Source organism: Ailuropoda melanoleuca, chromosome 7, assembly GCF_002007445.2.
Source record: "Ailuropoda melanoleuca isolate Jingjing chromosome 7, ASM200744v2, whole genome shotgun sequence".
NCBI lineage: Eukaryota > Metazoa > Chordata > Mammalia > Carnivora > Ursidae > Ailuropoda > Ailuropoda melanoleuca.
In genome coordinates, this window is record NC_048224.1 from 54,460,155 (window position 1) to 54,470,149 (window position 9,995).

The following is a 9,995-nucleotide window of genomic DNA, read 5'->3' on the forward strand; positions in this document are numbered from 1 at the left end:
GGAAGGGACAGGCTCCAGACCCCAGAGAGACCCAAACATATGGTTTCTAGGGGATCTGTGGGAGCCTCCCCCAGTCTCCTCCAGACTCCAGGGTCAGCCCACGCCTGCTTAGGCCCCCTGGTAACCACATGGGTCACTGGCCTGGGGGCAGGAAGGGGAGTCTGGGTCTCAGAGTCCCAGGTTGTTCATTCATTCTTTTACTCAACACTCAGAAAATATTTGGGAAGTGTTTACCGTAAGCCAGGCCCTGTGTTGGGTTCCAGAGGGACATAAAATAGTAAGTTCCAGGCCCTGTTGGACAAATGACCCCACATTTACTCTACAGTGTGACACAGCTATGACAGGGGCTCTGGGAGGCCTTCCCGGAGGAGGTGGCATTCTGCTGAGACATGAAGGTGAGTCAGGGAGGGAGAAAGGAAGGGTATACACGGGGTGTGCAAGTGAGGGTTGTGTATGTCCAATGTGAGTGCCAACCTCAAGGAGGCCACAAACCCAGGACAGCAGCCCTGAGCCCTCCTGAGGACCGGGCCCATCCAGGGGATGGAGCCAGAAAGGCCTTCTAGAGAAAGGCTCCATCATTCTGTTGTGTTCACCATGCCCAGGGCTGGGCTGGGAGCTGGGCCTACCTCCTCTCTCCATTTTCCCTGGAAACTGGCTACCAGGGATTTATCCAGAAAAGAAAGGGCCAGGGGAGTGGGCTTTCTTTGCTGTGTGACCCTGGGTAGGTCCTGGCCCCTCTCTGGGCTTCCCTCTGTCTTCTCTCTAGGACAGAGACAGCCCTGCCTGCCCCTCTCGAGGCTGTTGGGAGCCCCCAGGGAGGTGATGCTAGGAAGTGTGCCCGTGTGATCTCCCCAGAGGACCTGAGCCCCTCCTTTGTGTCTTAGGCCTGGTCTCTCAGTGTCCGGGACCAAGGCCAGCTTGGCTGGACATGAAACCAGCTCTTACGTTCCTCGCTGGGGATCCTGGTGGAGTGGGGCTGGCCGCCTCGGGAAGGGCTCCAGGGACCATACTTCTCTTTCCTCCTCCCTCCTGTCACTCCTTCCTTTCTTCCTTCCAGTGTTGCCGGCCTGACTCAGTGCCATGCCTGACCCTGGCCCTGCCCTGTTAGGTCTTACCGGCTGGGCAGCGTGCACGCCTTTCCCTCCAGCATGCTACTCCAGGCCCCAGCTTGTGTGCCCGAGAGCTTTGCACACACCCCACCCAGCTCCAGAAACACCTCTGCGGCCTTCAGTCTCCCTCTTCCTGGCTGTACCATTCACCCTAAGCCCGTGGAGAGACCCTCAGAACCCCCCTGCAGGAGGAAAGGGGGGTGGTGGTGGTGGTGGTGGTGGTGGTGGCGGTGCAGGCCCTCTTAGGGCCGGCTGCCCCATGCCAAGGGGGCCAAGAGCCTGGGCTCTGGGCCCACCTGCAGGTTCAAATCCCAGCTCCAGCCTTTCCTAGTCAGATGGCTTTGGCATGTTGCTTAAGCCTGGGAGCCTCAGTTTCCTTATCTGTAAAACCCAAAGAGGTAGTTCCTGTTGTTCCCATTTTTCAGTGAGATTCCCGAGGCTGGGAGCTGTTCAAAGGTTTGCCCTCAGCCACTCTGCTGGGGAGCTGAGCCAGGCCTCAGCCTCAACCACTGGGCAGTCCGGCCTCTCCCTTCTCCCCCAAAGAAGGTGAGCGGTTGCCCTCAGCGCCCCCTAGTGGCACTCAGTGACAGCTCAGGGCAGTTTCCAGAATTCCCGTCTGAGCCCGACCAGGGAGAACCAGGGGTCCTTCAAAGGAACCCTCATCTCTTCCAGGAGACCCGGGAGTGAGGGCTGAAGCCTTTGCAGGCCCTCCGGGCCCTCCACCTTCACTTCCTTCCTCCGACTTTCCTGGCTGTAAATATTTCTGCAGCTTGGAGCTCCTTTGACCGAGGCCCGGTGTTAATTTGTTAAATCCACTTCAAGGTCCTGGGGACCCGCTGTTTATTTTTGTGAACGTGTTGGCAGAGATCACATCGGAGGGGGGAGAGGGGCTGCTTATTTGGTCAGAATAAATGCTAATTAATAAAAGTTATTTATTTGGGTTGGAGCTCGGTGCGGCCCCAGGGTCAGGCGCAAACTGACTATTTGAAGCAAAAACAAACAGAGAGTATCTCTCAACAGCTTGAGAAAGGCAGAAACGAAGAGCCTGGGTTTATTTGTCTTAGGAAGAATTTGCAGTTAATTCCCTCCAGACTATTTAGACCCTTAAATTACACGGAATAAGAAAAACCATGGGTGCAGGGGAGAGGAGCCAGGAACACTCGATCATTTGGCTGAAAGCAGAGTTTTTAAAAGTCTTTGGCCCGCAGTCAGCCAAATAAATGGTATGTGTGAAATAATTTAATGGCAGAAAACTGTGCACGGGTCATTTTTTTGTATCGTAATGTAATCGGGGACGAAGTAATTTGGTTTTAAGGGAGAGAGAGTGCGGCAGGCCTCCCCCCATCCAAATACATTTCTCTCCCTCCCGATCCAGCCCCTTGCAATGGCACCTAAGCAGCCCTTGTAACTGCGGGGGGGTTCGGGCTTCAATTTTGAACCCCGGAAAAAATCAGGACTTTTACTGAACAAAAGGAGATTTGGGGCACAGCCCGACTTGGAAAGAGTGGGGCCCCAGCAATCGCTGGCCGGAGGCTTAGTGAGTATTTATTTCTTTTCCAAATGCTTGAAAGGCCCCGCGTGGGGCCCCCCCGCCGAGGGACATACACGCCCACCACAATCCCCTTCTCTGGAGGTGGCTCAGGAATGTCGGGTCACCAATGTCCAGCACATTCGCTGGGAAGCAGAGGCCAGCCCGTGGGTTCGAGTCCTGGGTCACCTTCAGGACGTTGCTTGAGGTGTCCTCGGCCTCGGCGGTCTCTCAGCCTCTGCGCACAGCGGGGACTGCGGACTAGGGCGAGGGGACCAAAGGGCCGGGGAGAAAGACCCTTGACTTCGGGCACAAAGCAGTTTGCACAGAAGCAACAAGGTTAAGGGCAGTGACCATGTATCGAGCAATTCCTCTGCTCTCCGCGCCCAGTTAAACTCTGCTCCTCATGGGAACTTTGTGTGACTTTGGGCAAGCCATTGTCTCTCACAGCTCCCAGAGGTGAGGTCTTGCTTTGGAACAAAGAGGTGCCGAGGGAAGAGGGATGTACTTCTGTTGTTCCCCCCTGCTCCCCCCAGCACACACACAGGCCGGGATGGAGATCCAGGGGCATTTCCACACCACGGAGGTGACGTGAGGCTGTAGGCCTCCTAGAGCCACGACCGAGATTGCGACAGACTCCTGTGTCACCTTCCCTAGGAGCAAGGTGGGTGAGGGAGGAGACCCCCACAGCCTGGGCCGGCGGAGCCTTCTGACAAACAGGAATTCCAACCTAGAGGTACAACCTCGGCCTCAGTCTCCCTGTGTGTGAAGTGGGGTAACGCCTGCGGGCCCAGAGACTCAGTGGGTGGAAGCATGGGCGACGCTTGTCACCACTCGTGGGCCAAACCAGCTTTTGCTGAGCGTGCCCCATCGGGGCGCCCTTGATGTGATCCCGGAGAGAGCAGACCCCAGACCCACGAAGAGAGCAGCTGCTGTTGGTGTGGGAGGTCTGGGGTTGTGGGGGGCCTGGCACTGAATGCCTCTGTGTGAGGGTTTCGGCTCCAAGTCACCACACAGTTTAACTGGCGAAAGAGCCCAGTTGTTTCTTCCGGCGCCCGCTTGGCGGGGCGAAAGCTGCAAAATGGTTTTCATTTAAACGCCCTCCGTTTTGAATTGCTCAGAAACTTCTCGAAAAAGTCTCCTTTTTTGGCTGAAATGCCTTCTGCATTGGGCGTGTGCCCAAACAGTGTTGCCTGGAGGGGGACGGAAATTGTCTCTAGGATGGCTGGTGTTCTAGAAACTTCCGTCCTGCTTTCGGGCTATTGATCACCACCCGGTTTTCAGCTTGTTGTTTTGGTTTAGATTTCTTCCCGCTCCAGGGGACAGGGATGCGGGGCAGAGAGACATTCTCAGGCACCAGACATTCTCATCCATCTTCGCCTTTTCTTGGAGGAGAGGGGTGAGGAGAGAAGGCTGGAGCCCGGCCAGGGGACGAGGCGGCTCCCTTGGGGCCACTTGGGTTCCCTGCCACCGCTCCCACCCCCCTGCCCCCACATGTGACTCCTACGTTTGCAACAGCCCTGAATGTCCCGCTAGACCAGCGCCGTAAGCACTGTGAATGAGATGATTCTTTGGTGTGGGGGCCTGTCCTTGTCTTGAAGAAGCCCCGGCCTCTACCCGTTCAACCCCTGTGGCACCTCCCACCCCCAGTCCTGACCATCAAAAATGCCTCCAGGCACTGTCAGGTGTCCCCTGGAGGCAAAATTGCCCTCCATTGAGAGGTACCGTCCAAACTCAGCTGTAAGGTCATCTTTCCCCAGGCCCCGCCCCGCATCCTGCCTGACGGGACCCCCATCTGCTCCCACGATCATTATTTACCCGTCTTATGGAACATTTCAGCCTCCAATCGAATCAGCTTGTTGCCCAAGAGTCAATAAACCGGCTAACGTGGGATCTTATTTGAAAACAGGGACTGAGTGGTCGTCATTGTTGGGTCTGGAATATTCTAGATGCTCCAGCATTGTTGGAAGAATATTGGATGTGTTAAGGGAATGTGTAACTGGGGAAGCAAAAATACAAGGTATGGACTCAACTCCAAAATGTTGACGGTACGGTCTGTTGTCCATACTGGGCGAAACAGACCTTCCCAAACACCACTGGTGGGAAGCCTTGTGGGGGAGTCTGGCCACCTCTGGCATTTTTCTCACTGGCCCAGCGATCCCGCTTCTAGGAATCTGCCCCAAATATGCACTGGCAAAAATAGAAAATCATGTTTGCGTGTGGCTCTTCATCGTGATTTTCTTTTAGTGGTAAAAGATTGGAAACACGCCAGGGGCCAATCGATAGGATTCCAGGAGCATAAACCATGGGGGAGTCCCCCAGCCAAGTGGTTGGGAGCTGTGGAGAGGAGTGTGAATGATTTCTACCACTGGATGGAGGGATCCCCGGGTTCTGCTGCTAAGTGGGAAAAAGCAGGGTGTGCAGCAGTACTTGCTATGCTTTTTGCTAGAAGAGGGGGAGAAAATATTATACGTATTTTATTATATTTGCAAAAAGCAATGCCGGAAGGATAAGGCAAAAACCGCCTTAAAAAATAAGTTCCGGGCGCCTGGGTGGCTCGGTCAGTTAAGCGTCTGCCTTCCGCTCGGGTCATGATCCCAGGGTCCTGGGATTGAGCCCTGCGTGGGGCTCCCTGCTCAGCAGGGAGTCTGCTTCTCCCTCTGCCCCTCCTGCCTGCTCGTGATATCTCTTTCTCTCAGATAAATAAATAAAATCTTTTGAAAAAATAAAATAAAAAATATGTTCCTCCAGGTGGAGGGAGGGAACTCGAGAGACAATAGAGTGCGGGGAACAACGCATGTAAAGAGGGTTACGTTTGTTGTGCCGAGATGGAACGGGATCTGACAATTACCAAGTCAAAACAGGCAGGTTGAAGCGCCAGGGTGTTCCGCATGATCTCATGCTTGTAAATTTTTTAAAATGTGCATTTGTAATCTTGTAAAGCGTGGGGAGTGGAGCTGGGGAGGGGGGAGTATTTTGTTTTACGTCTCAGCCTTCTCTGGTGTTTGAATCTATTCCTGTGACAAGCAGTGACATTACTTCGTTATTAAAATATCCATTTTTAATAAAATCAGATACGTAAGGAAGTGCTGAGCTTGGCGGTGTTGCGTGTGTGCGGCATGAGTGCTGCAGGGGATCCCACGTGGACTCAGGTGGTCAGGAGGGCTCCCTGGAGGAGTGGGCAATGAACTGGGCCCTCGGGGACGATCAGTCGAGTCCAGTTCCGCCTCCGAAAAAATGGAAATGTGGCAATAGTGGCTGTTCCCCCCCCCCCCCGGTCATTTCCACCTCTTGTGCCTTGCCTCAGATGCCTTCCCTTCCTCCCTCTGATCTGATTGGAAAATTCTTATACGTCCTTCAAAACCCACTTCAAGCATCACCTCCCCTGAGGAGCCTTCCTTGATCATCTCCCCATCACTCGCCAGAGCTGGTGCATCCTGCACCTCCTGCATCCTGGTGTAACCTTTGTCCCCCAGCACTGGGCGTCTTATTTGGGGGCCTGTCTCCCTCCATCTGCTCCATCTCTCCCGAGTACCTGGCACAGCCCCTGGCACACAGTAGGCGCTCAGGGTGCAGAAAGATGCCCTTCTGTACTGGGGGCCTTCTAGAAGGCTGCTCTTAGCAGCCGGCCAGGTGGGTTTGGTGAATAGCACCAGGACTCTGGTGCCAGCTTGATGGTCCAAATCCCTCCTCTGCCACTGACTGGGTGCTTGAACTCGTGCCAGAGATCTTGGCCTCCCTGAACCCCCCTCCCTCGTCCCCGTGTAAGTTGGGGGGTGATGAGGATGGCAGCCATTGTCTCTCTAGGATTGCTGCCAGCAATGGTCGCAGGTGCTAAAGAGCCTGTGAGCGGCGGGCCGCGGAACTGTGACTCTTACTGCTATTGGTTATGGGTTCGAGTTCCGCAACCAATATCCGCGGAGGGTTTACCGTGCCCCAGGGCCTGGGCCTGGTGCTGAGGACACTCCGTGGTCTCCTGGGCCTCCCTGGCCAGGTCCGTTGTTCCTCACGGCAGCGGGAGCCTGTGCCCTGGCTCCAGGATAGGGGTCCGGCTGCTTTTGTTGACTATTCTATTTCCCGTGGGCACTGCACCCGCCACATCGTAGCTGCTCAGTTAATACAAGTGGAAGGGATGAAGGAAAGCGTGGATTCAAGGGATCTGCTGCTGCTCTCGGGGCTGGGCCATCCATCCATCCATCCGCGAGGGGGACACACCAGGAAGCGCTCCATGCCAACTGCCGAGCTACTGCCTGTGTCCCAAGCCTCTGGGCATCGTCACCTCCGGGCGCAGGGCGGGCCCCTGCCTGCCGGCCGCCCACCTGCTGACCCTCGGCCCCTCCGCAGGTGAGTGTCCCAGCCCGGGGCGCGGCGGCGGCGCCAAGCGGAAAAAGAAGCAGCGGCGGAACCGCACCACGTTCAACAGCAGCCAGCTGCAGGCGCTGGAGCGTGTGTTCGAGCGCACGCACTACCCCGACGCCTTCGTGCGCGAGGAGCTGGCCCGGCGGGTCAACCTCAGCGAGGCGCGCGTGCAGGTGAGCTCGGTGCACCTGGGATGGGAGGGGGGGGGGAATGGAGAGGGCGCGGCCACCTCTCACCCGGGGCTACGGAGCTGGAGCTGCGGGGGGGACGCATGGAAGAGCCCGAGCATCTGAGACCCGGACTGAGGTTCAAATCCAAGCCCTGCCACTTAGCAGCGGTGTGGCCTTGAGCAGGTTACTTAACCTCTCTGTGTTGAAGGTGCCTCCCTGGAAAGTGAGGACCACGTGGGTCTCTTTTATAGGGTTCTTAGGAGAATTAAAGGAGTTAACATATTTGTCAAGGGCTTACGGAGAGCAGTGCCTGGCGTGAAAGGCTCTGATACGGAACAGTCATGTACAAGGGCTAAGGGCTGCTCGGTGCAGGCTCGGAGCCCAGTGCTCAGCTCGCCCCTCTCCGGTTACCACCTTGTAAGCGAAGAGCTCGCCTTCGCCTTCCTGCACGCATTCCTCGCCCTTTCTCCGACGCACACTACCCTCCCCCGCCCCCCGCAGCAGAAGATCCCCTTTTTACAGACAAGGAAAGCGAGACCCGGAGAGGGGAAGCTGCCAGCCCGGAGCTGGTGGCAGAGCGGGCACGCACTGCATCCAAAAGGATGCGGGTCCCCTTTGCCGCCTGCTGCACCCCGTTCAGCACGCCTCCCCCGCCCCCAGGTCTGGTTTCAGAACCGCCGGGCCAAGTTCCGCCGAAACGAGAGGGCCATGCTGGCCAACCGCTCCGCCTCGCTGCTCAAGTCCTACAGCCAGGAGGCCGCCATCGAGCAACCCGTGGCTCCCCGGCCCACCGCCCTGAGTCCGGATTATCTTTCCTGGACAGCCTCGTCCCCCTACAGGTGAGAGCAGGAGCCCCTTCGGGAGGGGGCGGGGCCTCTTGGGGCCCAGATGCCTCTGAGGATCTTTGGGGAGAGGTGAACAGTGCCCAGGCGCCCTGAAGCCCGGGTCGGCCGTAGTGTGTGAGTCAGTGTGCGTGTGCGTGTGAGTGTTGCATGAGTGTGAGCACGTGTGCACACGAATGTTTCCACATCAGTATGTGCACATGCTCATGAGTGTGCCTGCGTGGGTGTGGGTGTGTATGGATACGTGTGTGCACGATTGTGCGTGCACGCCTGTGTGCATGAATGTGTTGAGGCAAGAAGATGAAGCCCATCCGGAGGGGGCAGGAAGAACCCTTGTCACCCTGAGGACGCTGGCAACCAGGAGGAAGATTTCTGGGCTGGCAGGAGAGCTCCAGGGCCCTGGGTCGACCTCCCTGGCTGGGAGGGCTGAGGGAATGGCCTCCCTAGCCCAGGGGTCCTGGCCGGGGTCCAGAGCCAAGTTCTGGGCAGTGTTGCCCTGGTCAACGCTGGAAAAGGGAGGCAGTGCAGGAGGGAAGAGGGAAGATGTGCTAGGGAGATATGTTTCTGTACCCACAACTCCAGGGGGCGCCACCTGGCCCTTAGTCTGTGTGAGGCGCTCTGCTGGAGCCCCGGTCTTGGGGGAGGCGAGACCAGCAGGCTGGCTTGTGGGGTCAGAGTCCTCCTGATGCCTGTGGTGGCCAGCTCTCCCCCCTGTCCTTACCTGGAGCAGGAGAACGAACAGGCACCCTCTGTACAGGTGGTTCCCACCACCTGCATCCCGCTGTGCGCCAGGCCCAGCGCAGGCACTGGGGGTGGGCAGGACCCAGGCTCCGCTCTCAGGAGGCCCCTGATCCAGGGAGGGATGCCCTCAAATGCACAGGGGCTGCTCTGCATCCCGGTGCCGTCTGTGGGTGTTTCTGACTCCTCCCCGAATCCTACAGCCCCAGTCATGCCCGGCCCCTGCGGGGAGGGCTTCCCAGGTGAGTCAGGTGAGGAGGGGAGGCAGGAGGACCAGAGGCTGGGGTCCAGGGCTGGCAGCCAGAAGTGGTCAGCTTGGGGCAGCATGCCAGCCACAGCTACATGTCCTCGTGCCTTCTGTCACCCCCAGCACGGTGCCGCCCTACAGCCCTGGAGGCTCAGGCCCTGCGGCCCCGGGAGTCAACATGGCCAACAGTATCGCCAGCCTCCGTCTCAAGGCCAAGGAGTTCAGCCTGCACCACAGCCAGGTGCCCACGGTGAACTGACTGCCGGCCCCCCAGGACCCCGCTGCCTCCCTGGTCGAGCAATGGCAAAGAGGGCAGACATGAAAGTGACCTTCTCCTGTCCGCTGTCTCCAGGACAGGCGGGTGGGGCTCCCCTGGCCCTTCTCTCCAGCCCGGACTTCTGGGCCCGAGAGGCTGCTGAGATGCCGGCAGCCCCTTGTCTACAGCCATGGGAGACTTTGGCCCGTGACCTTCGGGGGAGTTGGGCTAGAGGCGGAGCAGGAGGCCACAAAGGACTGCATTTATTTTGTGTATTAAAACCGAAAAGCTTTCATCTTTAAGAAATAAAAAAAATTTTAAGCCCCAAAAAGTTCGAGGGAGGGCAGATAAGGGCAGCAAAGCAATTGAGTGGATGGCCTTCTGGGGCCCTCTCTGGCCTGCAGCAGGCTCAGGGACTGCCCTGGGCCCAGCTCAGACCAGCAGGCGTGGCGGGGCCAGATGCCGTCATGTCTGAGCCTTTTTATGAATGAAGCCGTCCATCATCCAGCAAAGCCCCACGGGTGGGGAGTCGGGGAGGAGGACAGAGGCTTGCCCTGGACCCCACAGGCACCTAGGTGTTTAGGAGAAACCCTGCTGTGTGACCCTGGGCAGGATTCCTTCCCTGTCTGGGCAGGGAGTGTCCCCTCTGCCCTATGGTGAGGGGCAGGGTGGGTGACCATGGATTCCTGGGCTGGCCAGACTGTGTGTGGGGGGCAGATGCTGGAATTAAACGCCTTATCTCTGGG

At 57.7% G+C, this 9,995-nt stretch overlaps 1 protein-coding gene across 1 annotated transcript; it reads left to right on the forward strand.

The window, feature by feature from the left end:
* The first annotated feature begins 3,190 nt into the window (after positions 1-3,190).
* Positions 3,191-9,544, forward strand: PRRX2 (paired related homeobox 2). The gene is made up of 4 exons (XM_034663738.1): positions 3,191-3,228; positions 6,776-7,169; positions 7,827-8,005; positions 9,117-9,544. The coding sequence occupies exons 1-4, from the start codon at positions 3,191-3,193 to the stop codon at positions 9,250-9,252; spliced, it is 747 nt and encodes a 248-aa protein (XP_034519629.1). The 3' UTR covers positions 9,253-9,544.
* Positions 9,545-9,995: the final 451 nt, after the last annotated feature.